General features: G+C 40.3%; 1 protein-coding gene across 1 annotated transcript in view; it reads right to left on the minus strand.

The window, feature by feature from the left end:
* EML5 (echinoderm microtubule associated protein like 5) overlaps positions 1-24,281 on the minus strand; it is a 196,277-nt gene that overhangs the window by 53,962 nt on the left and 118,034 nt on the right. The window contains exons 23-25 of the mRNA XM_011974323.1: positions 23,989-24,130; positions 1,045-1,197; positions 206-337 (exon numbers count right to left, since the gene is read on the minus strand). Of these exons, the coding sequence (XP_011829713.1) occupies positions 206-337; positions 1,045-1,197; positions 23,989-24,130 (427 nt within the window). The remainder of the gene's footprint in view (positions 1-205; positions 338-1,044; positions 1,198-23,988; positions 24,131-24,281) is intronic.

Below are 24,281 nucleotides of genomic sequence, written 5' to 3' on the forward strand. Positions count from 1 at the left end.
CAAAAAAAGAAAAGAAAAAAGAAAAAGTCTCAACTCTATAGTGTTCATCTTCAGATGTAAAATAGTAAAAAATAATTTTGAGAATAATGGTTGCTTTCCCCAATTCTTTTAAACTCATCTGTTGAATCACTTTTCTGTTTCTCTAATATAGCTATACTAAATCAAATGAAATTTTTATCAAATATTAAGTTATTTAAAGTCTTACCTCTAATATCCCAATCAATATGGGTTATGTAACTGGTAGCTCCTTTGCATATTCCTACTCGTTTACTACTCATTACATTGTATATATCTATAAAGCTGTCATGGGATGCTACAGCAAGATATTTCCCAGAACCTATAATAGAAACATATTTGCTTGACATTTTCTATCTTTGGAAATACTTTTTTACACTCTGCAACTAGAGTTAATTTTCCTTTTCTTTATGGAGGAATCTTAGTTGTTTTATAATAAGAAGACAGATGTGTCAAATGACAAATGATAACATTTTTCAAGTATATTAAACTTAACAAAATAATTTTTTAGTGTAACAAATTAGTTCAGTGGGAAGCAAATGTCAAAAACTATGTATGATGTAGTTTTGATACTTTGTATTTAAAAAAACTCCCTCTAAATTTAGAAAAAAATGGAACTAAACCAACATAAGTAAAATTTGCCTTAACATTAGTAATTGCTGCATTACAGTAGGTTTGTAGTAGATAATGAATACATGGAAGTTAATGGAGTAAAATGAGTGCAATTTCAAAAGCATTAAGAATATAATGAAAACAGTTATCTAGCCCCTTTTATGTCATAGATGAGGAAACGAAAGCTCAGAAAAGCATCCTGGCTCAAGTCACACAGAAAATTTAGTAACAGAATTGGCACTAAGACAGATATTTGCGCCAATCTAACAACAGGGCTTTTACCTCTTGCTACGCTGCCTCCTCTAGTAAAAAAGTTAAGTTCTCAGATAATGTAACAGTTAATAAAAATTATACATGATACATTTATACACTGCCAGACCCAAGTTAATACGCAAATACAATTTCAATGGATCTTACCAGGTGAAAATCGAATATCTGAAATCATATCTTTTCTGTGATGAAAAGACACAAGATCCTCTAGAGTATCTGCATTTGCCATTAAGAAGCTTCCATCGTTGAGACCTACGGCTAAAGCTTTACCATCAGGAGAAAAACAGCAACACCTCCCACCTGAAAGAGAAAGAGTATATTAGGCAATCCCCCCCCTCCTTTTTTTAAAGTATGGGCCAGGTGTGGTGGCTCATGCCTATAATCCAAGCACTCTGGGGAGCTGAGGCAGGAGGATTGCCTGAGGCCAGGAGGTTAAGACCAGCCTGGGCAACATAGCAAGACCCCATCTCTACCAGCAGACAGAGTAGGGGAAGGGGCAAGGGGGAAGGAGCAAGGGGCAAAGGACAAGGGGCAAGGGGGAAGAGAGAAGAGGGAAGGGAAGACAGGTATGTAAGTAAATAAATAAATAGACAGGCATGGTGGCACACACCTGTAGTCCCATTTACTCAGGAAGCTGAGGCGGGAGGACTGTTTCAGCCCAGGAGGTTGAGGGTGCAGTGAGCTATGATTGCATCACTGCACTCCAGCCTGGGTTACAGAGTGAGACCTTGCCTCCAAAAAAAAAAAAAAAAAAAGTATTTGCTAAAAGAATCTATTATTTCAAAAAGGTTGCCTTTTTATTATGGCCTCAAATCAATATTAAAAAGGAGTCAAGAGATACAGATGAAAGTTTTCTATAGAAGTCAATGGTATGGAATTCTAAGCAGGAATGAAACTCATTTCTGAACACAACAAAAGCAAGTACAGATATTTACCTTAAAAGAAATTAAGTTGATGAAAACTAATGAGATTTTAATTAACATAAAAAGCCAATGATATACGTGGAAGTTTTTTGCAGAGTAGGTTTTACCTTTGTAGCTCCTTTCCAAAAAAACAAAAATCTAAGAAATAAGTCATCTTTATATAAATGATTTTTTTTTTTTGAGATGGAATTTCCCTCTTGTTGCCTAGGCTGGAGTGCAATGACGTGATCTCAGCTCACTGCAACTTCCGCCTCCTGGATTCAAATGATTCTCCTGCCTCAGCCTCCCAAGTAGCTGGGATTACAGGCGTGTGCCACCAGGCCTGGCTACTTTTGTATTTTTAGTAGAAATGGGGTTTCACCATGTTGGTCAGGCTGGTTCCAAACTCCTGACCTCAGGTGAACTACCTGCCTCCGACTCCCAAAGTGCTGGGATTACAGGCGTGAGCCACAGCGCCTGGCCTACGAAACTATTTTTAAAAATCTGATAATAGGCCATTATTAACAGTAGGAAGATATATTTATCTATATAAGTTTCAGAACCATATATGAAATGATAATTTTATTATTAATGATAAAATTAATATCATTCATTAATGTCATTAATGATGTTAACATTAATTAGTAAAAATAAGGTTTAGTGCTGCACTGATAAACACAAAAAAGACTTACCCTAACAGCAAGGGTTGCAGCAAACATATTCAAAAGCCCTAAGGATTTTGGTATCTTGTATGAAATCTGATGAGGAAAGGATGGGGTATATATCGAATGAAAAGTTATAGATTAAATTGAGAACAAGTAGTCATTTAATTATCAAGCATACATTGGAAATGAAGAAATCTAACATATGATTTCTCAGATTTGAGAGTCATGAGATGATGGTGACCTGGAGCAGGGTGGCAGCAGTGGAGGTGGTAAGATTTGGATATATTTCAAAGACAGAGCTGGTAGAACTTTGACCAACTGGCTGTGGGGTGAAAGGCATCAAGGGCATGGTTTCGCTTGAGTGGCGATGCCATTTACTGAGATGGGATAAACTAGAGGAACCAGTGCTTAGTTCTGTACAAATTAAGTTAAAGATGCCTATGAGAAGTTCAAGCGAAGACATGAAGGAGACAATTTAATATATGAATCCTTTTCAGGAGCTCAAGGGAGAACAGACGAGATATAATATGGGACACAGTTGCACACAGATAGTAGTTACAACCATAAACTGGTTAAGAGTTTGTTATTAATTGGTTGCCTCTCAGTTCCAAATCCAGCCTTCTTTTTCCTGCTATGTGATCCTGAAACTGGATGCTGTAGTATGTTTTCTCTTGCCAGTTGACTTGAATTTTCCAGTAGATACACTGGAGGGACACTGCAAGGGCAAATCACAAGGAAAAGACTTCTTCCCTCTTACCATGTGCTGGAGCTAGAGGGTCAATGGAGGGTCCATCCTTCCCCTCCATGAGGTTAATTCCTCATTAGTCCTATGGGTTGCAGCTGCTTGGAGCTGCTACTTCTGAGTTGCATATGAAAAATCTATTCAAACATTCTGACCTCCCTAAGCTTTTAGATTCATTCCTCTCCATCGGGTGTCAGCCCATGGGTGACACCCCTTAGAATCCTCTTTTATGCCTTTTAGTAGTTAACCACCTTTAATTAGTTAACATGTCGTATTAAATTTTATGTTCAAATTACTGGGGGTAATTTCTGTCTCCCGACAGATAGAGAATTGGTACTGAAGTGGTCTCCGGAGAGAGACCGTCAAAGATGGATTGGCTTAGTTATGCCTTTGGGCTTGAGCACAGTGCTGGGCCCTTACCAACGGGAAATGGAATGCTAACAACCCAAGGTATACATTGGTATCACAATTAATCAAGTTATCTCCTGTTGTTGATTATAATAAAGTGTCTACTGAGATAAGTGTCTACTGAGCTAAGCACCTTGGGAGCCCATGAGGCTGCTGCCCTTAGCATTACCATAGTGATGATGATAAGGACTGTGGTGTGCAATAGATTTTACTGACGGTGTGGAACATTTACAGAAAGAAGTAAAACTCGGGTGCTTAAACTATCAGCATGAGTTGTGGTCTCAATAGAGAATGCTTCCATGGCAAGTCTAAAACAATCTCTGGCATCTTAAATCCACAGGACTGATACTACTAAACATTAAACACAAATTTAATTGTGTGAGTTGCAAATTTACAATGTCAATTGAATTGACAGCCTCGCCAAGTTCTTTATGTGAAAGTTAAGGTATTAACTGGGCACTCTGAAACTTGGAATGGGGATATCTGGTTGGACTTAAATAAAGCTGAGAAACTCAAATTTCTGTGTTATTCTGAGTCTCACTTTCGAGTGCAAATAGCTTGCTTTCCCTGTGTCTGAGAAGTCTGACCTTCTGGGGCAGTTGCCCTGCAGGGAAATGCTCATCTTTCTGAAGAATTACCACAACCCCTCCTTTGCTGTCACTACTCATAACGTGGGTCAAACTGCAGCATACTCTAGGACAGAGATCAGCAAACATTTTCTTAAAGAACAAAATAGTAAATATTTTCAACTTTGTGTGCCATATGGTCTCTGTCACAAATACTAAGCTCTGCTATCATAGTGTGAAAGCAGCCCTAGATGATACATAAATGAATGAGCATGGCTGTGATCCAATAAAACTTTATTTACAAAATCAGGAGGTGGGCTGGCTTTGACCCATGGGCTGACACCTCATGGAGAGGAATGAATCTAAAAGCTCAGGGAGGTAAGAATGTTTGAATAGATTTTTCATATGCAACCTGCACATCCATCCCCCAACTATACCCCCCAAGAAAGTCTAGAAAATAGTCCCTTCACTAATGCATTGAAAAACATATTATAGTCCCTTCACTAATGCATTGGAAAACATATTAAGGGCAGCATCTACATCTCAAAAAGCTCTATGACTGTTCTCACACGTAAGTCAGCAATGACCGTAGTACAAGTTTGTCCAACCTGCGGCCCATGGGTGGCATGCAGACCAGGATGGCTTTGAATATGACTCAACACAAATCCATAAGCTTTCTTAAAACATCATGAGATTTTTTTTGCGATTTTTAAAAACTCATCAGCTACCGGTAGTGTTAGTGTATTTTATGTGTGGCCCAAGACAATTCTTCTTCCAATGTGGCCCAGGGAAGCCAAAAGATTGGATACCCTTGCCACAGGAGATGTTGCCACTGACACAGCCTCCCTGATTTAACAGAGATAATCATGGAGAAGCAGAGGCCAAGTAGCAGCACTTAACCAACCCACCTCTGGATTGTAAAGGTAGATGCTTTTACAGAAAAGGACAGCAGGAATGTACTGATAATCACAATGTTTTAGCCTGTGGAGATTTCTGTTGATGGCTAATGAATCCAATAATACTCAAAGTGTATATGGTAAATAGCAATGCTCTATGGATCCTCTGGAAGCTACCAAAGGAGAATCATACTGCAGAACTGTAGGACTTAAGAGCAAATCTATGTCCTCTTTATAGATAATTATTTTCCTTTTGAGAATCAGCTTCTTGCTTGCTACCGGCCCTTATTAGAGAGGAAATGCCTAACTACAGGGTATCAGGTAACTATGTGTCCTGAGCTTCCTATCATGAACTGAAAGTTACATGACTAACCAAGCCAGAGATTGGGTGTGCACAGCAGCAATGTATCAAATGGAAAAGACCAAACTTGAAAGATCTGGAAGTTACAAGTAATTTACATGAACAGGTGCCTCAAATTTCTTTAAAAAATTCTTGCTGCAATGCCTCTTTCCTCTCTCGGTCTATATCTGTGGCCTCATGGGTGTTCCTTATTATCAGTTCACTGAGGAAGAAAAAATTGTGAGTCAGACTTAAGTTTCTATTGATATGTTGGTACCTACTTGAAAGTATTACAGCCCCACTCAGGAGTGACCCCCCAAAAAACAGCATTGTAGGTAAAATCTCCCCGTGGGCAGCACTTCAAGCAGTCTATTTGGTTTTCCACTTTGAAGTGAGAGATGATCGCATGTACAGATTTACACTGGTTCATTAGTAATGGCTAACTGAATGATAGGGACTTCGAAGAAACAGGAATAAAATATTGGAAGCTAGAAAATAGATGTGTGGATGAAATTCTCAGGGGACAGGCTATGAAGATTTTGTGTCCTAGAAAATACTCATCGAAGTATCCAATACAGAGGAGGCTCTCAATAATCAGATGAACAAAATGATACTCTCTGAGGATATCAGTCAGCCTCTTTTCCTAGCTACCTAGCACTTGCCCAGTGGGCTCTCAGTGGTGGCAAGGGCAGAGTCTATGATTGGGCTCAAAAATGTGGACTTCATGGCAAGGCTGATCTTGCTGTCACTACTGCTGAGTGTCTAATCTATTAACAGAAAAGACCAATGGAATCTCTGATATGACACCATTCCCCCAGGAAGACAAGCCAGCTAACTGATGGGATGCTAGTTACACTGGACCTCTTCCATTATGGAGGAGACAAAGGTTTACACTCAGTAGAATAGACATGAATTCTGGATTACTTTCCCTGCTCATAATGTTTCTACTAGCATCATCATCCATGGACACACAGGATGCCTTAACTATCATCATAGAATTCACACTTCTGACAAAGAAATTCACTTCATAGCAAAGAATGTGTAGCATTGGGCTTGTGCCCAGGGAATTAACTGGTTTTATCACATACCCCCATTTCCCAAAGAAAGCTGCTGATAGAATGGCTAACTGAAGACTTATATATGGCACCATTTGGAAAACAATACCTCAAAAGACTAGGTATCTGTTTTACAGGATGCAGTATAAGCTCTGAATCATAAACCATTATACAGTGCTGTCTATCTCACAGCCAGAATTCAGGGGTCTGGAAATCAAAAGGTGAAACTGAGAGTGGCCCTTCTCACTATTATATCTAATAATCAATTTGCACAATTTTGTTTTGCATCCCGGTAACTCCGAACCCTATTGATTCAGAGCATTAGCTCCCAAGAGCAGGGGGAATGCTTCTACTAGGGGACTGAACAATAGTTCCATTGTATTGGAAGGTGAGACTGCCACCTAGCCATGGTGGGCTCCTTATGTCACTAAACCAACAGGAAAAGAATGAAGTTATTACTCTTCTGGTTGGTGTGACTGATCCTGATTACAAAGTGGAATTGAGTTACTGCTACATAATGAAAGCAAAGAGGGCTATGTCTGGAACCAAGAGGATTTGCTGTGACACCTCTTAGTCCCTCCATGACCAATGGTAAAGCTTAATGGAAAATGACAGCAACCAGGGGAAAAAGGGCATTTCTTCAGATGCTTCAGTAATGAAGGTTTGGGTTACTCCACCGGTTACATCATCACAACCACCTGGAGTTGTGGCTAAGGACAAGAACAATATGGAATGGTTAGCACAAGAAAAAAGTCATAGATGTTAACTACAGCCTTATGACCAGTTGTAGAAATAAAGACTATACTAACTTTACGTAAGTGTTATATGTATATCTTTATTTGTGTATATTAACTATTTTACTTTTCTCTCCTTTTTCTCCTTAATATTTTACACGAGTTTGTTGGAGGTTAACTTTAAATTTTGTGTTAAAAGAATATAAGACCATGACTAAATTTGAGAATAACTGATATAGTCAGCAATGTAAACAATGACTGTTGGAACTGTATGTCTTCTCTCTTTAGGGGTAAGAACTACTTCGCTTGTACCAAGGGTAGCTGCATCTCTTTGGGTAGAAACATAAGGTTAGTTCTGTGATTGTACTGAAGTTCATATGTATGTATAAAGGTTCTTGTGGATGCTGACTAGCCAGAGGGGAAGACTGTGCTGGTTATTAATTTATTGCATCTCACTTCCAAATCCACCACTTTGGGCCTCACAGACTTTTTTACCAGCTTGCCAGTAGAGGGAGCTGGAAAGACACTACAAGGCCAAAACAGAAGTGACTCCCTTCTTCCAGTGTGCTGTTTTACCAACAGAGCCAGGGCACTGGCACGAAGGGGGCCTGACAGCATTCACCACAGTGGCAGCCCCAACTGCCTCTTCCAGCAAGTTTCTCCACCATCACTGTAATGGCTCTAATGATTGAGCAGCAGTTTGCAGACTTCAGTAAGATTCTCTGGCAGTAGTCCTCACAGTTCAATGACTTTTGCTCTAGTTTAAGCTCTTCACCAAGCAGTGGTTCTGACCGTTCAGCTCTGGCCTGCTGCCTCTGGCAAGCTTCTCCTTCACCAAGTGACTGCTTTCACTGTTCCACTGAGGGCTGCACCCTCTGGCAAGCTTTTTTGCCATAAGCTCACTGAATGTTCTGGTGGCAGTTGAGTTTAAGCAAAGATTAACATAGTAAGTATCCTTTTAAATTCATAGTTGAGATTGTTGAAAAATAAGAAAAATATTCTAGTTACCAACAATAAAAGAGGAGCAGAAAACCAGAGCAAAAAAGCCACATTTGGAAGGGGAGGGGCCAAGAAGGCCAACTAGAAACAGTTGTGATCAGAGGCTCCCACCGAGAAGACTGAAAATAGCAAGAGAATCCTACACCGGCAACTGAGGTATCCAGGTCCTCTCACTGAGACTGACAAGGTGGTCAGCATGACCCATGGAGAGTGAGGAAAAGCAGGGTGGAACTACAGCCCACGTGGGAGCCATGACAGCCCACCTGGGAGCTGCACGGGACAAGGGGAGCTCCCACTCCCAGCCAAGAGAGGCAGTGAGTGATTGTGCTATCCCGCACGGGAAAACACACTTTTCCACGGATCTGTGCAACCTGTGAATCAGGAGATCCCCCTCGTGAGCCCACGCCACCAGTTCCTTGAGTCCCAAGCACAGAGCTGCACAGATTCGCAGTGGCCACTTAGCTAGAGACTGTCTAAGACTACCAAGTTCCTGGGGCAAGGGGCGGCCATCATGACTTTGGCTGCCAGCTGCCTCAGAAGACTGAGCTCCCTGGGGGAGGGCAGCAGACATCACTGCAGCTCCAGTCTGCCATTTCTCCTCTGCAGATGCCTGGGAAAATGGTCAGTTTAGACCCAGGAGGAATTCACCACAGTGCAGCACAGAGGCTGTGGCAGATGGTGGCCAGATTGCCTCTTTAGGTTGGACCCTGACCATACTCCCTTACTGGGTGGGGCCTCCCTGCAGGAATTTCAGCAACTCCAGCCAGAAGTTTGCAGACAGAACTCTAGTCTCCCAGGGACAGAGCTCCTGAGCACTATGGTCTCCATGGATCAGCAGACTTAGTCTTTCCCTCTGCCAACTGTGAGGAATCTGGGCAGTCAGGATGAGTGGGACTCCCCCCAGTGCAATGCACCCCCTCTGCCAAGGGGTAGTCAGAGTGCTTTCATTAAGTGGGTCCTGGATCTTGTGCCTCCTGACTGGGTGAGACCACCCCAACAGGGGTTGCTAGACACCTTATACAGGGGCGTTCCCACTGGTATCAGTTCAGTGACCCTCTGGGTCAAAGATCCCAGGGAAAGGAGCAGGCAGCCACCTTTACTGTTTTGCAGCCTCCACTGATGACACCTCTAGGTGTGGGAGGGACCCAGGCAAAGAAGGTCTGGAGTGGACCTCCAGCAAACCTCAACTGGAAGAGCAAGAGGGGCCTGACTGTTAAAAGAAAAACAGGCCAGGCACAGTGGCTCATGCCTGTAATTCCAGCACTTTTGGGAGGCCGAGGCAGGTGGATCTTGAGGTCAGGAGTTCAAGACCAGCCTGGCCAAGATGGTGAGACACTGTCTCTACTAAAAACTACAAAAAAGTTAGCTGGGTGTGGTGGCAGGTACCTGTAATCCCAGCTACTTGGGAGGCTGAGGCAGAGAATTGCTTGAACCCAGGTGGAGGTTGCAGTGTGCCAAGATCATGCCACTGCACCCCAGCCTGAGTGACAGAGCAAGACTCTGTCTCAAAAAAAAAAAAAAGAAAAGATAAACAAAAAGAAAAACAAACAGCAATAACAAGAGCATTGACAAAAAAGCCCCTACAAAAACCCCATCCAAAGGTCAGTAGCCTCAAAGATTGAAGCTAGATAAACTAACAAAGATGAGACAGAATCAAAGAACAAAATGCTGAACACTCAAAAAGCCAGAGTGCCTCTTCTCCTCCAAATTAACACAACACCTCTCCAGCAAGGGCACAGAACTGGGCAAAAGCTGAGATGGATGAACTGACAGAAGTAGGCTTCAGAAGGTGGGTAATAATGAATTTTGCTGAGCTAAAGGAACATGTTCTAACCCAATGCAAAGAAGCTAAGAAACATGATAAAACATTACAGGAGCTGTTAACGAGAATAACCAGTTTAGAGAGGAACATAAATGACCTGATGGAGCTGAAAAACACAACCAAGAATGTTACAACGCAACCACAAGTATCAATAACTGAACAGACCAAGCATAGGAAAGAATTTCAGAGCTTGAAGACTATCTTGCTGAAATTAAAACACACATACAAGATTAGAGAAAAAAAAAAAGAAGGAAAAAGAATGAGCAAAACCTCTGAGAACTATGGGATTATGTAGAAAGACTGAACCTGTGACTGATTGGGGCACCCGAGTAGAACAAAGTTGTAAAACATAATTCAGGATATCATCCAGGAGAACTTCTCCAATCTAACAAGACAGGCCAAAACTCAAATTCAGGAAATCCAGAGAACCCCAGTAAGATACTCCACAAGAAGATCAACCCCAAGATACATAATCATCAGATTCTCCAAGGTCAAAATGAAGGAAAAAAATGTTAAGGGCAGCCAGAGATAAAAGTCAGGTCACCTAGAAAGGGGAGCCCATCAGACTAACAGTGGACCTCTCAGCAGAAGCCCTACAAGCCAGGAGAGACTGGGGGCCAATATTCAACATTCTTAAAGAATTTCCAACTCGGAATTTCATATGCAGCCAAACCAAGCCTCATAAGTGAAGGAGAAATAAAATCCTTTTCAGACAAGCAAATGTTGAGGGAATTGGTCACCACCAGGCGTGCCTTGCAAGAACTCCTGAAGGAAGCACTAAATATGGAAAGGAAAAAGTGTTACCAGCCACTGCAAAAACACACTGAAGTACAAAAATCAATGACACTATGAAGCAACTACACTAAGTGTGCAAAATAACCAGCTAGCGTCGCGATGACAGGATCAAATTCACACATAACAATATTAACCTAAATGTAAATTAGCTAAATGCCCCCAATTAAAAGACAGGGAATGGCATGCTGGATAAAGAGTCACGACCCATTGGTGTGCTATATTCAAGAGACTTATCTCATGCATAAAGACACATACAGGCTCAAAATAAAGGGATGGAGGAAAATTTACCAAGCAAATAGAAAGCAGGAAAAAGCAGGGAGTGCAATCCTAGTTTCTAACAAAACAGATTTTAAACGAACAAAGATCAAAAAAGACAAAGATGGGCATTATATAATGGAAATGAGATCAATTCAACAAGTAAAGCTAACTATCCTAAATATACATGCACCCAGTACGGGAGCACCCAGATTCATAATACAAGTTCTTAGAGACCTACGAAGAGACAACTTAGACTCCCACATAACAGTGTGAGACTTTAACATCCCACTGTCAACATTAGATCATCAAGACAGAAAATTAACAAAGATATTCAGGACTTGAACTTAGCACTGGATCAAGTGGACCTGATAGATATCTACAGAACTCTCCAACCAAAAACAATAGAATATATATACTTTCTTCTTGGCACCACATAGCACGTACCCTAAAATCAATCACATAATTGAAAGTAAAACACTCCTCAGCAAGGACAAAAGAACTGAAATCATAACAGTCTCTCAGACCACAGCACTATCAAATCAGAACTCAAGATTAAGAAAATCACTTAAAACCACACAACTACACGGAAGTTGAACAATCTGCTCCTAAATGACTCCTGGGTAAATAATGAAATTAAGGCAGAAATCAAGAAGTTCTTTGAAACCAATAAGAACATGGAGGCAAGATACCAGAATCTCTGCGACACAGCTAAAGCAGTGTTAAGAGGGAAATTTATAGCCATAAATGCCCACATCAAAAAGCTAGAAAGATCTCAAATTGACACCCTAATATCACAACTATAAGAACTAGAGAACCAAGAGCAAACTAACCCCAAAGCTAGCAGAAAACAAGAAATAACCAAGATCAGAGCAGAACTGAAGGAAATACAGACACGAAAAGCCCTTCAAAAAATATTAATGAATCCAGGGGCCAGTTTTTGAAAAAATAAATAAAATAGACCATTAGCTAGACTAATAAAGAAGAATCAAATAGACACAATAAAAAATGATAAAGGGGACATCACCATTGATCCCAGAGAAATACAAACAACTATCAGAGAATACTATAAACATCTCTATGCAAACAAACTAGAAAATCTAGAAGAAATGGATAAATTCCTGGACACATACACCCTCCAAAGACTGAACCAGGAAGAAGCTGAATCCCTGAATAGACCAATAACAAGTTCTGAAATTGAGGCAGTAATAAATAGTCTACCAACCAAAGACAGCCCAGGACCAGACAGATTTACAGCTGAATTCTACCAGAGGTACAAAGAGGAGCTGGTACCATTTCTTCTGAAACTATTCCAAACAACTGAAGAAAAGGGACTCCTCCCTAACTCATTTTTTTGAGGCCAGCATCATCTTGATACCAAAACCTGGCAGAGATGGAACAAAAAAAGAAAACTCCAGGCCAATACGCCTGAAGAACACTGACGCAAAAGTCCTCAATCAAATACTGGCAAATTGAATCCAGCACACATCAAAAAGATTATCCACCACGATCAAGCTGTCTTCATCCCCAGGATGCTAGGCTTGTTCAACACACACAAATCAATAAACATAATTCATCACATAAACAGATCTAAAGACAAAGACCATATGATTATCTTAGTAGATGCAGAAAATACCTTCGATAAAATTCAACATCCCATCATGTTAAAAACTCTCAATAAACTAGGTATTGATGGAACATACCTCAAAATAATAATGATAAACCCCACAATGAGTATCATACTGAATGGGCAAAAGCTGGAAGCATTCCCCTTGAAAACTAGCACAAGACAAGGATGCTCTCTCTCACCACTCCTATTCAATATTGGAATTTCTGGCCAGGGCCATCAGACAAAAGAAAGAAATAAAGTGTATTCCAATAGGAAGAGAGGAAGTAAAACTGTCTCTGTTTGCAGATGACACGATCATATATCTAGAAAACCCCATTATCTCGGCCCAAAAGTATCTTAAGCTGATAGGCAACTTCAACAAAGTCAAAGGATACAAAATCAATGTGCAAAAACTACCAGCATTCCTATATACCAACAATAGACAAACAGAGAGCCAAATCATGAATAAATTCACATTCACAATTGCTATGAAGAGAATAAAATACCTAGGAATATAACTAACAAGGGAAGTGAAGGACCTCTTCAAAAACTACAAACCACTGCTCAAGGAAATAAAAGAGGACAGAAACAAATGAAATAATTTCATGCTCATACATAGGAAGAATCCATATTGTGAAATGGCCATACTGCCTGTATTAGTCTGTTCTCACACCGCTATGAAGAAATACCTGGCTGGGTGTGGTGGCTGACACCTATAATCCCAGCACTTTGCAAGGCTGAGGCGAGCAGATCACTTGAGGTCAGGAGTTGAAGACCAGCCTGGCCAACATAGTGAAACCCTGTCTCTACTAAAAGTACAAAAATTAGCTGGGCATGGTAGTGCATGTCTGTAATCTCAGCTACTCAGGAGGCTGAGGCAGGAGAATCACTTGAACCCGGGAGGCAGAGGTTGCAGTGAGCTCAGATTGTGCCACTGCACTCCAGCCTGGGCTAAAAAAGTGAGACTTCATCTCAAAAACAACAACAACAACAACAAAAACCCCAGAGACGTGGTAATTTATAAAGGAAAGAGATTTAATTGACTCACAGTTCTGCATTACTGAGGAGGCCCCACGAAACTTACAATCATAGCAGAAGGCAAAGGAGGAGCAGGCACTTTCTTCACAGGGCAGCAGAATGGAGTGAGTACAAGCAGGTGAAATCCCAGACAGATAAAACCATTAGATGTTGTGAGACTCACTATCACAAGAACAGCACAGGAAAGACCTGCCCCCATGATTCAATTACCTTCCACCAAGTCCCTCCCACAACACGTGTGAATTCAAGATGAGATTTGGGTGGGAATACAGCCAAACCATATCATTCTGACCCTGGCACCTCCCAAATCTCATGTCCTCACATTTCAAACCCAATCATGCCTTCCCAACAGTCCACCAAAGTCTTAACTCATTTCACCATTAACTCAAAAGTCCACAGTCTAACATCTCATCTGGGACAAGGCAAGTCCCTTCCACCTATGAGCTTGTAAAATCAAAAGCAGTTAGTTACTTCCTAGATACAATGGGAATACAGGCTTTGGGTAATACAGCTGTTCCAAATCGGGGAGACTGGCCAAAACCAAGGGGTTACAGGCCCCACTGAAGTCCAAAATCCAGCAGGGCAGTCAGATCTTAAAGCTCCAGTGATCTCCTTTGACTCCATGTCTCACATCCAGGTCATGCTGATGCAAGAGGTGGGTTTCCATGGTCTTGGGCAGCTCCGCCCCCATGGCTTTGCAGAGTATAGCTCCCTTCCTGACTGCTTTCACGGGCTGGCATTGAGTGCCTGAGGCTTTTCCAGGCACGTGGTGCAAGCTGTCTGGTGTTCTACCATTCTGGGGTCTGAAGGATGGTTGCCCTCTTCTCACACCTCCACTAGGCAGTGCCCCAGTAGGGACTCTGTATGGGGGCTCCAACCCCACATTTCCCTTTCGCACTGCCCTAGCAGAGGTTCTCCATGAAGTCCCCACCCCTGCAGCAAACTTCTGCCTGGGCATCCAGGCACTTCCATACATCCTCTGAAATCTAGGTGGAGGTTCCCAAACCTCAATTCTTTACTTCTGTGCACCTGCAGGCTCAACACCACATGGAAGCTGCCAAGGCTTGGGGCTTCTGATCTGAAGCAACAGTCCAAGCTGTATTTTGGCCCCTTTCAGCCATAGAGGGAGCAGCTGGAATGCAGGGTACCAAGTCCCTAGGCTGCACAGAGTAGGCGGGACCTGGGCCTGGCCCGTGAAACCATCTTTTCCTCCTAGGCTTCCAGGCATCTGATGAGAAGGGCTGCCGTGAAGACTTCTGACATGCTCTGAAGATACTTTCCCCATTAGTTTGGGAATTAACATTCAGCTCCTCATTATTTACGCAAACTTCTGCAGCTGGCTTGAATTTCTCCTCAGAAAATGAGATATTCTTTTCTATCACAGTCAGGTTGCAAATTTCCTGAACTTTTATGCTCTGGTTCCCCTTGAAAACTGAATACTTTAAACATCACCAAAGTCACCTCTTGAATACTTTGTTGCTTAGAAATTTCTTCCTCCAGATACCCTAAATCATCTCCCTCAAGTTCAAAGTTCCACAAATCTCTAGGGGAGAGGGAAAATGCCACCAGTCTCTTTGCTAAAACATAACAAGAGTCACCTTTGCTCCAGTTCCCAACAAGTTCCTCATCTCCATCTGAGACCACCTTAGCCTGGATTTCATTGCCTGTATCATTATCAGCATTTTGGTCAAAGCCATTCTACAAGTCTCTAGGAAGTTCCAAACTTTCTCACATTTTCCTGTCTGTTTCTGAGCCCTCCAAACTGTTCCAACCTCTGCTTGTTACCCAGTTCCAAAGTTGCTTCCACATTTTCAGGTATCTTTTCAGCAGCATACCACTCTACTGGTACCAATTTACTGTATTAGTCCGTTCTCACACTGCTATGAAGAAACACCTGAGATGGGGAAATTTGTAAAGGAAAGAGATTTAATTGACTCACAGTTCCACACTTCCTGAGTTCCAGGAAGCTTACAATCATGGCAGAAGGCAAAGGAAAGCAGGCATCTTCTTCACAGGGTGGCAGGCTAGAGTGAGTGCAAGCAGGTGAAATGCCAGACACATGAAACCATCAGATGTCACTGGACTCACTCTCATGAGAATAGCACGGGAAGACCTGCCCCCATGATTCAATTACCTCCCACCAGGTCCCTCCCACAACATGTGGGAATTCAAGATGAGATTTGGGTGGGGACACAGCCAAACTGTATCACTGCTCAAGGTAATTTATAGATTCAATGGTCAGAAATAAGACCACATATCTATGACCATTTGATCTTTGACAAACCTGAAAAAAACAAGTAATGGGGAAAGGATTTTGTATTTATTTATTTGTTTGTTTGTATTTTTTCTGAGACAGAGTCTTGCTCTGTCTCTCAGGATGGAGTGCAGTGGCATGATCTCGGCTCACTGCAACCTTCACCTCCTGGGTTCAAGCAATTCTCTTGCCTAAGCCTCCCAAGTAGCTAGGACTACAGGCACACACCACCACAACTGGCTAATTTTTGTATTTTTAGTAGATACAGGGTCTCACCATGTTGGTCAGACTGGTCTCAGACTCCTGAGCTCACGCGATCTGCCCACCTTGGCCTCCCAAAGTGCTAGGATTACAGGCATGAGTCACCACACCGGCCAGATTTCCTATTTAATAAATGGTGCTGGGAAAACTGGCTAGCCACATGCATAAAATTGAAACTGGACCCCTTCCTTACACCTTATACAAAAATTAACTCAAGATGGATTAAAGACTTAAATGTAAAACCCAAAACTATAAAAACCCTCGAAGAAAATCTAGGCAATACCATTCAGGACACAGGTACAGGCAAAGATTTAATGATGAAAATGTCAAAAGCAATTGCAACAAAAGCAAAAATTGACAAATGGGATCTAATTAAAATAAAGAGCTTCATCACAGCAAAAGAAACTATCATCAGAATGATAAGGCAACCTACAGAATGGGAGAAAATTTTTTGCAATCTGTCCATCTGACAAAGGTCTAGTATCTAGAATCTACAAGGAACTTAAAAAAAATTCACAAGAAATAACCCCATTAAAAGGTGGGCAAAGGACATGAGCAGACAGTTCTCAAAAGAAGACATTTATGCAGCCGAGAAACATATTTAAAAAAGCTCAACATCACTGATCATTAGAGAAATGCAAATCAAAACCACACTGAGATACCATCTCACACCAGTCAGAATGGCGATGATTAAATAGTCAAGAAACAACAGATGATGCTAAGGCTGTGGAGAAATAGGAACACTTTTACTCTGTTGGTGGGAATGTAAATTAGCTCAAACATTGTGGAAGACAGTGTGGTGATTCCTCAAAGACCTAGAACCAGAAACAACATCTGACCCAGCAATGTCATCACTGAGTATACACAAAGGAATAGAAATCATTCTATTACAAAGATACTTGCACACATATGTTCACTGCAGCACTATTCACAATAACAAAGACATGGACTCAACTCAAATGCCCCCCAATGATAGACTGGAAAAAGAAAATGTGGTACATATACACCATGGAATACTATGCAGCCATAAAAAGTAACAAGATCATGTCCTTTGTGGGGACATGGATGGAGCTGGAAGCTATTATCCTCAGCAAACTAACACAGGAACAGAAAACCAAATACTGCATGTTCTCCTTTATAAGTGGGAGCTGAACAATAAGAATATAAGGATACAGGGAGAGGAACACACACTGGGGCCTGTTGGGGGGTAGGGAGGCGGGAGAGCATTGGGATAAACAGCTAATGCACATGGAGCTTAGTATCTAGGTGATGGGTTGACAGGTGCAACAAGCCATCATGGCACATGTTTTCCTCTGTGACAAACCTGCACATCCTGCACATGTATCCCAGAACTTAAAATAACGTAAAATAAAAAAAAATTTTTAAAGCCACATCTGCCCTAACAGTATAGGAGACTAGTCTTGCACCTGAACCTCCTAGACAAAACTGGAATTCATGAAGGGACCTACATTAATTGTACTCATTACAGTACTAGCTTTCAAATTTTTATGTTAATTTTAGGTTCCAAAATACTCATAGTGATAATCTAATACCATTATTTCCAAATTTTAAAAAAAAATGTTATCTCTGAATCATTAGCATCCAGAGTAAACATGGGTTATATAGTTTTTTGAAAAATTTTCTTCCCTCAAGTTTCACAGAGATAATGGTCAACTAAGCAAAATGGATACTGTGAGAAAAATTCTTACTCTAGTTTGAAGACTTTTTGAACACTGGAATATGAACACAGTATTGGTTTCCTAGAGGCTGTAACAAATTACCATAAACTGTGTGTCCTAAAACAACAAAAATTCATTCTCTCACAGTTCTGGAGACTAGAAATCTGAAATCAAGATGTTGGCAGAGCTATGCTCTATTGTGAAAGTTCTTGGGAATAATCCTTCCTTGTTCTCTCTAGCTTCCGGTGGTTGTAGCAATCCTCGGTGCTCCTTGGTTTATAGGTACATCACTCCAATCCTCTGCTTCCATCATCATGCTGCATTCTCCCAGTGTGTCTGTGTCCCTATATCTTCACATGGCCTTCTTATAAGGACATCAGTCATTGGAATTAGAGCCCAACCAAATCTGGTATGCCTTTGCCTTAAGCTGATTATATCTGCTAAGACTCTATTTCTAAATGAGGACACATTCACAAGTACTGGGGGGTTAGAACTTCAACATATTTTTTTCAGGGGGACACAACTCAACTCACAACAAATACAATAGTAATGAACTATAATTTCCTTCTACAAATCATAAATCTAAAGACAATATATCCTGGAAATGTTTTCTTTAAAATAAATATTATAGCTTGCTATCAAAAAAGGGACTATAGCCAGGCATGGTGGCTCATGCTTGTAATCTCAGCACTTTGGGAGGCTGAGGTGGGTGAATCACTTGAGGTCAGGAGTTCAAGACCAGCCTGGCCAACATGGTGAAACCTCGTCTCTACTAAACATACAAAAATAAGCCAGCCATGGTGGTGCACACCTGTAGTCCCTGTTACTCAGGAGGCTGAGGCAGGAGAATCGCTTGAACTCGGGAGGTGGAGGATGCATTGAACCAAAATCACGCCACTGCACTCCAGCCTGGGTGATAGAGCAAGACTCCATCTCAAAGAATAAAAATAAAAAATAAAAAAATAAAGGTGCTATAGTCCCTACAAAAAAACCTGTTTCAAAAAAAAGTCCTCGAAGCCATCAAACAAGAGATAGTATTATCTGATGATAAAAGAGTCACAGGAAATTTAGAACTGGATTATACTTATTTTTTCACCTTTACTCTGACTAGTGTATAGAGTAGTGTATAGTATAGTGTAGCATATAGTAAGGGCCTTTTAGGTCATTGGAAAAATTTGCTCAAAATTAATTACTTTTCAACTCAATAATATCATTAATAAACTTTGCTCTTCAAGGTTGCTTTAAAAGAAACATCAATTATTTTATTTCAGTGTTTTATGCTGAAACTTTCTTCATTTTTCACCTCGAGCCAGGAGTTAGAGACCAGCCTGGGCAACAGGGTAAAATCTCATGTCTACACAAAATACAAAAATTAGCTAGTAAAAAATTATTGGTAATAATTTATCGATAATTAAAATACTGCACAGCTATACTTACATTGTTATGATTTTGTCTTTTTATATTTCAATATACTAAACATTAAATTATATATTTAGTTTCACTAATTTTACTTTAAATTTTTTTGACTCATGAATGTCGTAAGAAATAAAATACAGATATTTAATTACATGCAATTTTTTTTTGGCAAAAATTCTCCAAACAGCATATTGTCATTTTCTTCTACTATTACAACCATATCTCAGGAGAAAAACAGAGAAGCCTTTTTTTAAAAATGTGTCTGGCAATAAAGACTTTATGAAAGAAGCTTATCTAACCTGGCCTGGGTTCTCTATAGAGGAGGAAAAATCATACTTGAGAATTCACAAACACAGGGTGGCTTTCGCAAACCTTAGATTCAAATTTATACTAATTACATGATTTATGTAATCCCAGTTAAATAAATTTTCAGTGGTTCTTGATGGTAGCACACAAGACACCTGAAGAAAGAAACACATAATCTCTACAGAAGCACACACCCTCGATGCAGACATCATGGGATTCCCACAGGTAAAGCCCAATCAAACATGAACTTACAATACAAATTTAAAATGCACAAGAAGGTGGACCACTAGGAGGGAGTCAGCAGAAAAAAAAAAACAAACAAACAAGAAAACATCCAAAGAATGGGAAGAAAAACACGGCATAATGAGATCCTTGGAGATAATTAGATTTTATATTCCTTATCTGAAATGGGTAGTTAAGATTAAAGATAGAAAAGAGTAGATCTAAAATATAAACAAGAAGTATGACATTAAAATATCTCAGGCAAACTTGAAAACAAATAGAAGTTATAAAAGTGACAATTATCAAAATTAACCAATGGGTAGGTTAAAAACAGATGGGAATGAACTGCTATAAAAAGAATTAAAAACTAGAATAAAGATCTAAAAAATTACACAGATGCTACAGAGACAGACAGAAAATATGAGATGAGCAAGACGAGGACTAATAGTGTAGAATTAAAAAACAGAAAGTCCATTATAAACTCGGAATTGGCCAGGTGCCGTGGCTCACGCCTGTAATCCCAGCACTTTGGGATGCCACGGTGGGCAGATCATGAGGTCAGGAGATCAAGACCAGCCTGGCCAAGACGGTGAAACCCCTTCTCTACTAAAGATACAAAAATTAGCCAGGCATGGTGGTGGGTGCCTATAATCCCAGCTACTCGGGAGGCTGAGGCAGAACCACTTGAACCCAGGAGGTGGAGGTTGCAGTGAGTTGAGATCGCAACACTGCACTCCAGTCTGGGCGACAGAGCAAGACTCTGTCTCGAAAAAAAAACAAACTCAGATTTGATTATAATTAAAACTTAAATCTGGAGGATATAAGTTTTTAACAGAAACTTTCCAATATGTATGGCCAGAAGCAGTGGCTCACACCTGTAATCCCAACACTTTGGAAGGCTGAGGCAGGTGGATCACCTGAAGTCAGGAGTTCAAGACCAGTCTGGCCAACATGGCAAAACCGTGTCTTTACTAAAAATACAAAAAATTAGCTGGGCATGGTGGCAGCTGCCTGTAATCCCAGCTACTTGGGAGGCTGAGCCAGGAGAATAGCTTGAACCTAGGAAGTGGAGGTGGCAGTGAGCCAAGATTACGCCATTGCACTCCAGCCTGGGCAACAAGAGTGAAACTCCTTCTCAAAAAAAAAGAAACTTTCCAATATGTCATTATATAGAAAAGTGCAAAAGGCTGGCAAAAATTTAGAAAGCATTTACTTCATGAACATTAAGAATATAAACATTAGGTCGGGCACAGTGATTCACACCTGTCATCCCAGCACCTTGGGAGGCCAAGGCAGGCTTGAGCCAGGAGTTAGAGACCAGCCTGGGCAACATGGTAAAATCTCATGTCTACACAAAATACAAAAATTAGCTAGGTGTGGTGGTGCATGCCTGCAGTTCCAGCTATTCAGGAGGCTGAGATGGGAGGATCACTCAGCTTGGCAGGTGGAAGTTGCAGAGATTGTGCCACTGTACTCCAGCCCGGGTGACAGAGTAAAACACTGCCTCAAAAAAAAAAAAAAAAGAATCATAATCACTAAGCCATGTTGCATTTTTATACTTCTTTAACTGATTGCTATAAAATTGAGCTGTTTGCTAGAAATTTTCCTATGACAAGCTACTTTAACTATAGTGAATTATTTTTTATAAAATGTTAAGTCTCAGGATCATAATACATGTACATTCATTTGTTGAGGAAAACAGTATTTGCTTATTGAATGATTCAAAGAGATACTATGTTTTATAATATTTAATCCGGCATGACTTTAGTGATCTTGTTATAATTAACCAGTATAAAACCACACATATCCCTTTTAAGTTAAAATCCACCTGTTTTCCTCTTGAATCAATGATAGAAATTAAAATAAAGGTGAATATAGAAGAATATATATAAGTTTTTGACACAGGGTCTCACTTTGTCACCTAGGCTGGAGTGCAGTGGCGTGTTCATGGCTCACTGCAGCCTTGGCTTGCTGGGCTCAAGCAGTCCTCCTGCTTCAGCCCCCCAAGTAGCTGGGACTACAGATGCACGCCACCATGCCCAGCTAATTTTTGTATTTTTTTGTAGAGACAGGATTTTTCCACTCCTGAGCTCGAGCAATCTGCCCACCTTGGCCTCTCAAAGTGCTGAGATTACAGGCATAAGCCACCGTGTCTGGCCCTTATGAAGAATATTTAAAAACAAAAATATAGAATCATGAATTTTCTATACAACCTAACGTAAAGATCTTGTCCTACAAGGAGCCACTAACACTAGCAGACAATTTTTCAGTACTAATATAAGACATACATCCACAGATTCGGAAAGCACAACAAATCCTAAGCAGCATACATGAATTCAGAGACATGCATGATGTTATTAAACCACAGAACTGCAGAATAAAGTAAAAGAGAGAAGTGGAAACAAGAAGACTCATATATTTCAACCAAGAACTCCAGAAGCAGTTGTATTAGCATTTAAGAATGAGAGTAAAAAATCAAAATATGTTCAGACTAGTGGTATACTAAGGTCAGGGTGGTTGTAACAGTTTATTCTAAGTGTCAATATGCTGCCTATAGAGAACTTTTAAATAATAATAATAAAACTGAATAAAAATTAATCTGCTTTTTAGGAACAGTGATGTCAGTGACAAAATACTTTTGCTGCCAGGATAGACCACTTCCACCATTCTGCCCTTGATAAACCACTGATTCAGACAAAAGGAGCTAAGTAAATTTCTAACAAATCTTTCATTAAAGAAACTCTAAGGTAGGAAAAAGAAAATGATAAAAGCAAAAAGTATGATATCCAAGAAGAAAAGGTAAACAAAGAAATGTATAAGCACAAAAAATCCTGAATAAACAATGACTGAATAAAACAATAATAATGACAATTGAAGGGGGTTATTGAGGGTAAAAAAAATTCAAAGCTGGACATCAATAACTAAAAAAGGGGAGGACAGTGACCAGAGTTCAAGTGTTCTAGAGACTGTGATAAACTTTAGATTATTAGTTGTTTATATATTAAATACTTAACGGTAACTCTAAAAGAGAATAGACCATGACTTTTAAGTCAATAGAAGAATTACAATTCATGCTACCTATCTTCAAACTGGCCTTTACTGTGGTTAGATAATCCTTGCCTTCATCTGTTGATGCCATTTATATATATATATATATATATATATATATATATATATATATATATATATATTTGTTTTTTCTTTGAGACAGGGTCTCATTCTGTCCCCCAGGCTGGAGTGCAGGAACATGATCTCTGCTCACTGCAACTTCTGCCACCCAAGTTCAAGAGACCCTCCCACCTCCACCTCCCAAGGACCTGGGACTATGGTCATGTGCCATCATGCCTGGCTAATTTTTGTACTTTGTGTAGAGACAGAGTTTCGCCATGTTGCCCAGGCTGGTCTTGAACTCCTGAGCTCAAGTGATCCTCCTGCCTCGGCCTCCCAACGTGTGCTGGGATTACAGACATGAGCCACCATGCCCAGCCTTGCTATCATATTTTTTACAGTAACTATTCCTAACTTTTGCAACTAGTACTCTTCCTATAGTATCCTCATCCTATAATATTCCCTGCCACTTTGCTTAGAAACTCGAAGCTGCCCATATATCTTCAACTACCCTAGGTTAATAGTAACGGCCTTGCTCCTATAATTGAGCCTTGCCCATCTCTCTACCTGACAGCTTCATCTGCCTCCTACAAATGGACTAAGTTCTATTTACAATATCCTTCCCTCAACTGTCTACCCTCAACTGTCTACCCTCTTAGTTTCCAGTTCTTTTTTGATTTTAGTCTCCACTATGCCTTAGAAAAGTTTCCAGTTCTAAATTATGTATAATCCATAGTCACAAAGGAGAGAAAAACTTAGCTTCTGTTTACTTCCTATATTCTTTATTCAACAAGTTATTGGAAATTTGCTCAGTTTAGGCATGATGATAGGAGGTCCCATAAAGCAAAGACTGAGTACAATTACATTTCTCTATGTGGCACCATGAGCAAGTAGACGTTGAATAAATATTTCAACATATTTAAAGTCTTTTTAAAATGTGCCTAGTCTTGCTTTCTTATATTTGTAAAGGTTAGAAAACGTGACAGCTTAACCTATGTTCAAGTCTAAGAGCCTCTTACCCTTTTTCAGCTTCCGGACAGCCAACATACAATGACTAGGAGAGAGATCCCATATTCTTAAGGTTTTATCATCACTTACAGTAGCACAGATGGGCAGATAAGGGTGTGTAGCTAAACCCCACACCTCTCCTTCCATGTGTCCCTATAAAGAAAACATAGGATCAATTTAGTGTATGCGTGTGTGTGTGTATTTATACACAGTTTTATTTAGAATAAAGCTAAAGATAACATTCAATAATATGTGAAAATAGATAGGATACTGACTAGTGAGTAAGTCTAACAAAACTTTTCTG

The sequence above is a fragment of the Mandrillus leucophaeus genome, unplaced genomic scaffold (assembly GCF_000951045.1).
Source record: "Mandrillus leucophaeus isolate KB7577 unplaced genomic scaffold, Mleu.le_1.0 Scaffold144, whole genome shotgun sequence".
Lineage (NCBI taxonomy): Eukaryota > Metazoa > Chordata > Mammalia > Primates > Cercopithecidae > Mandrillus > Mandrillus leucophaeus.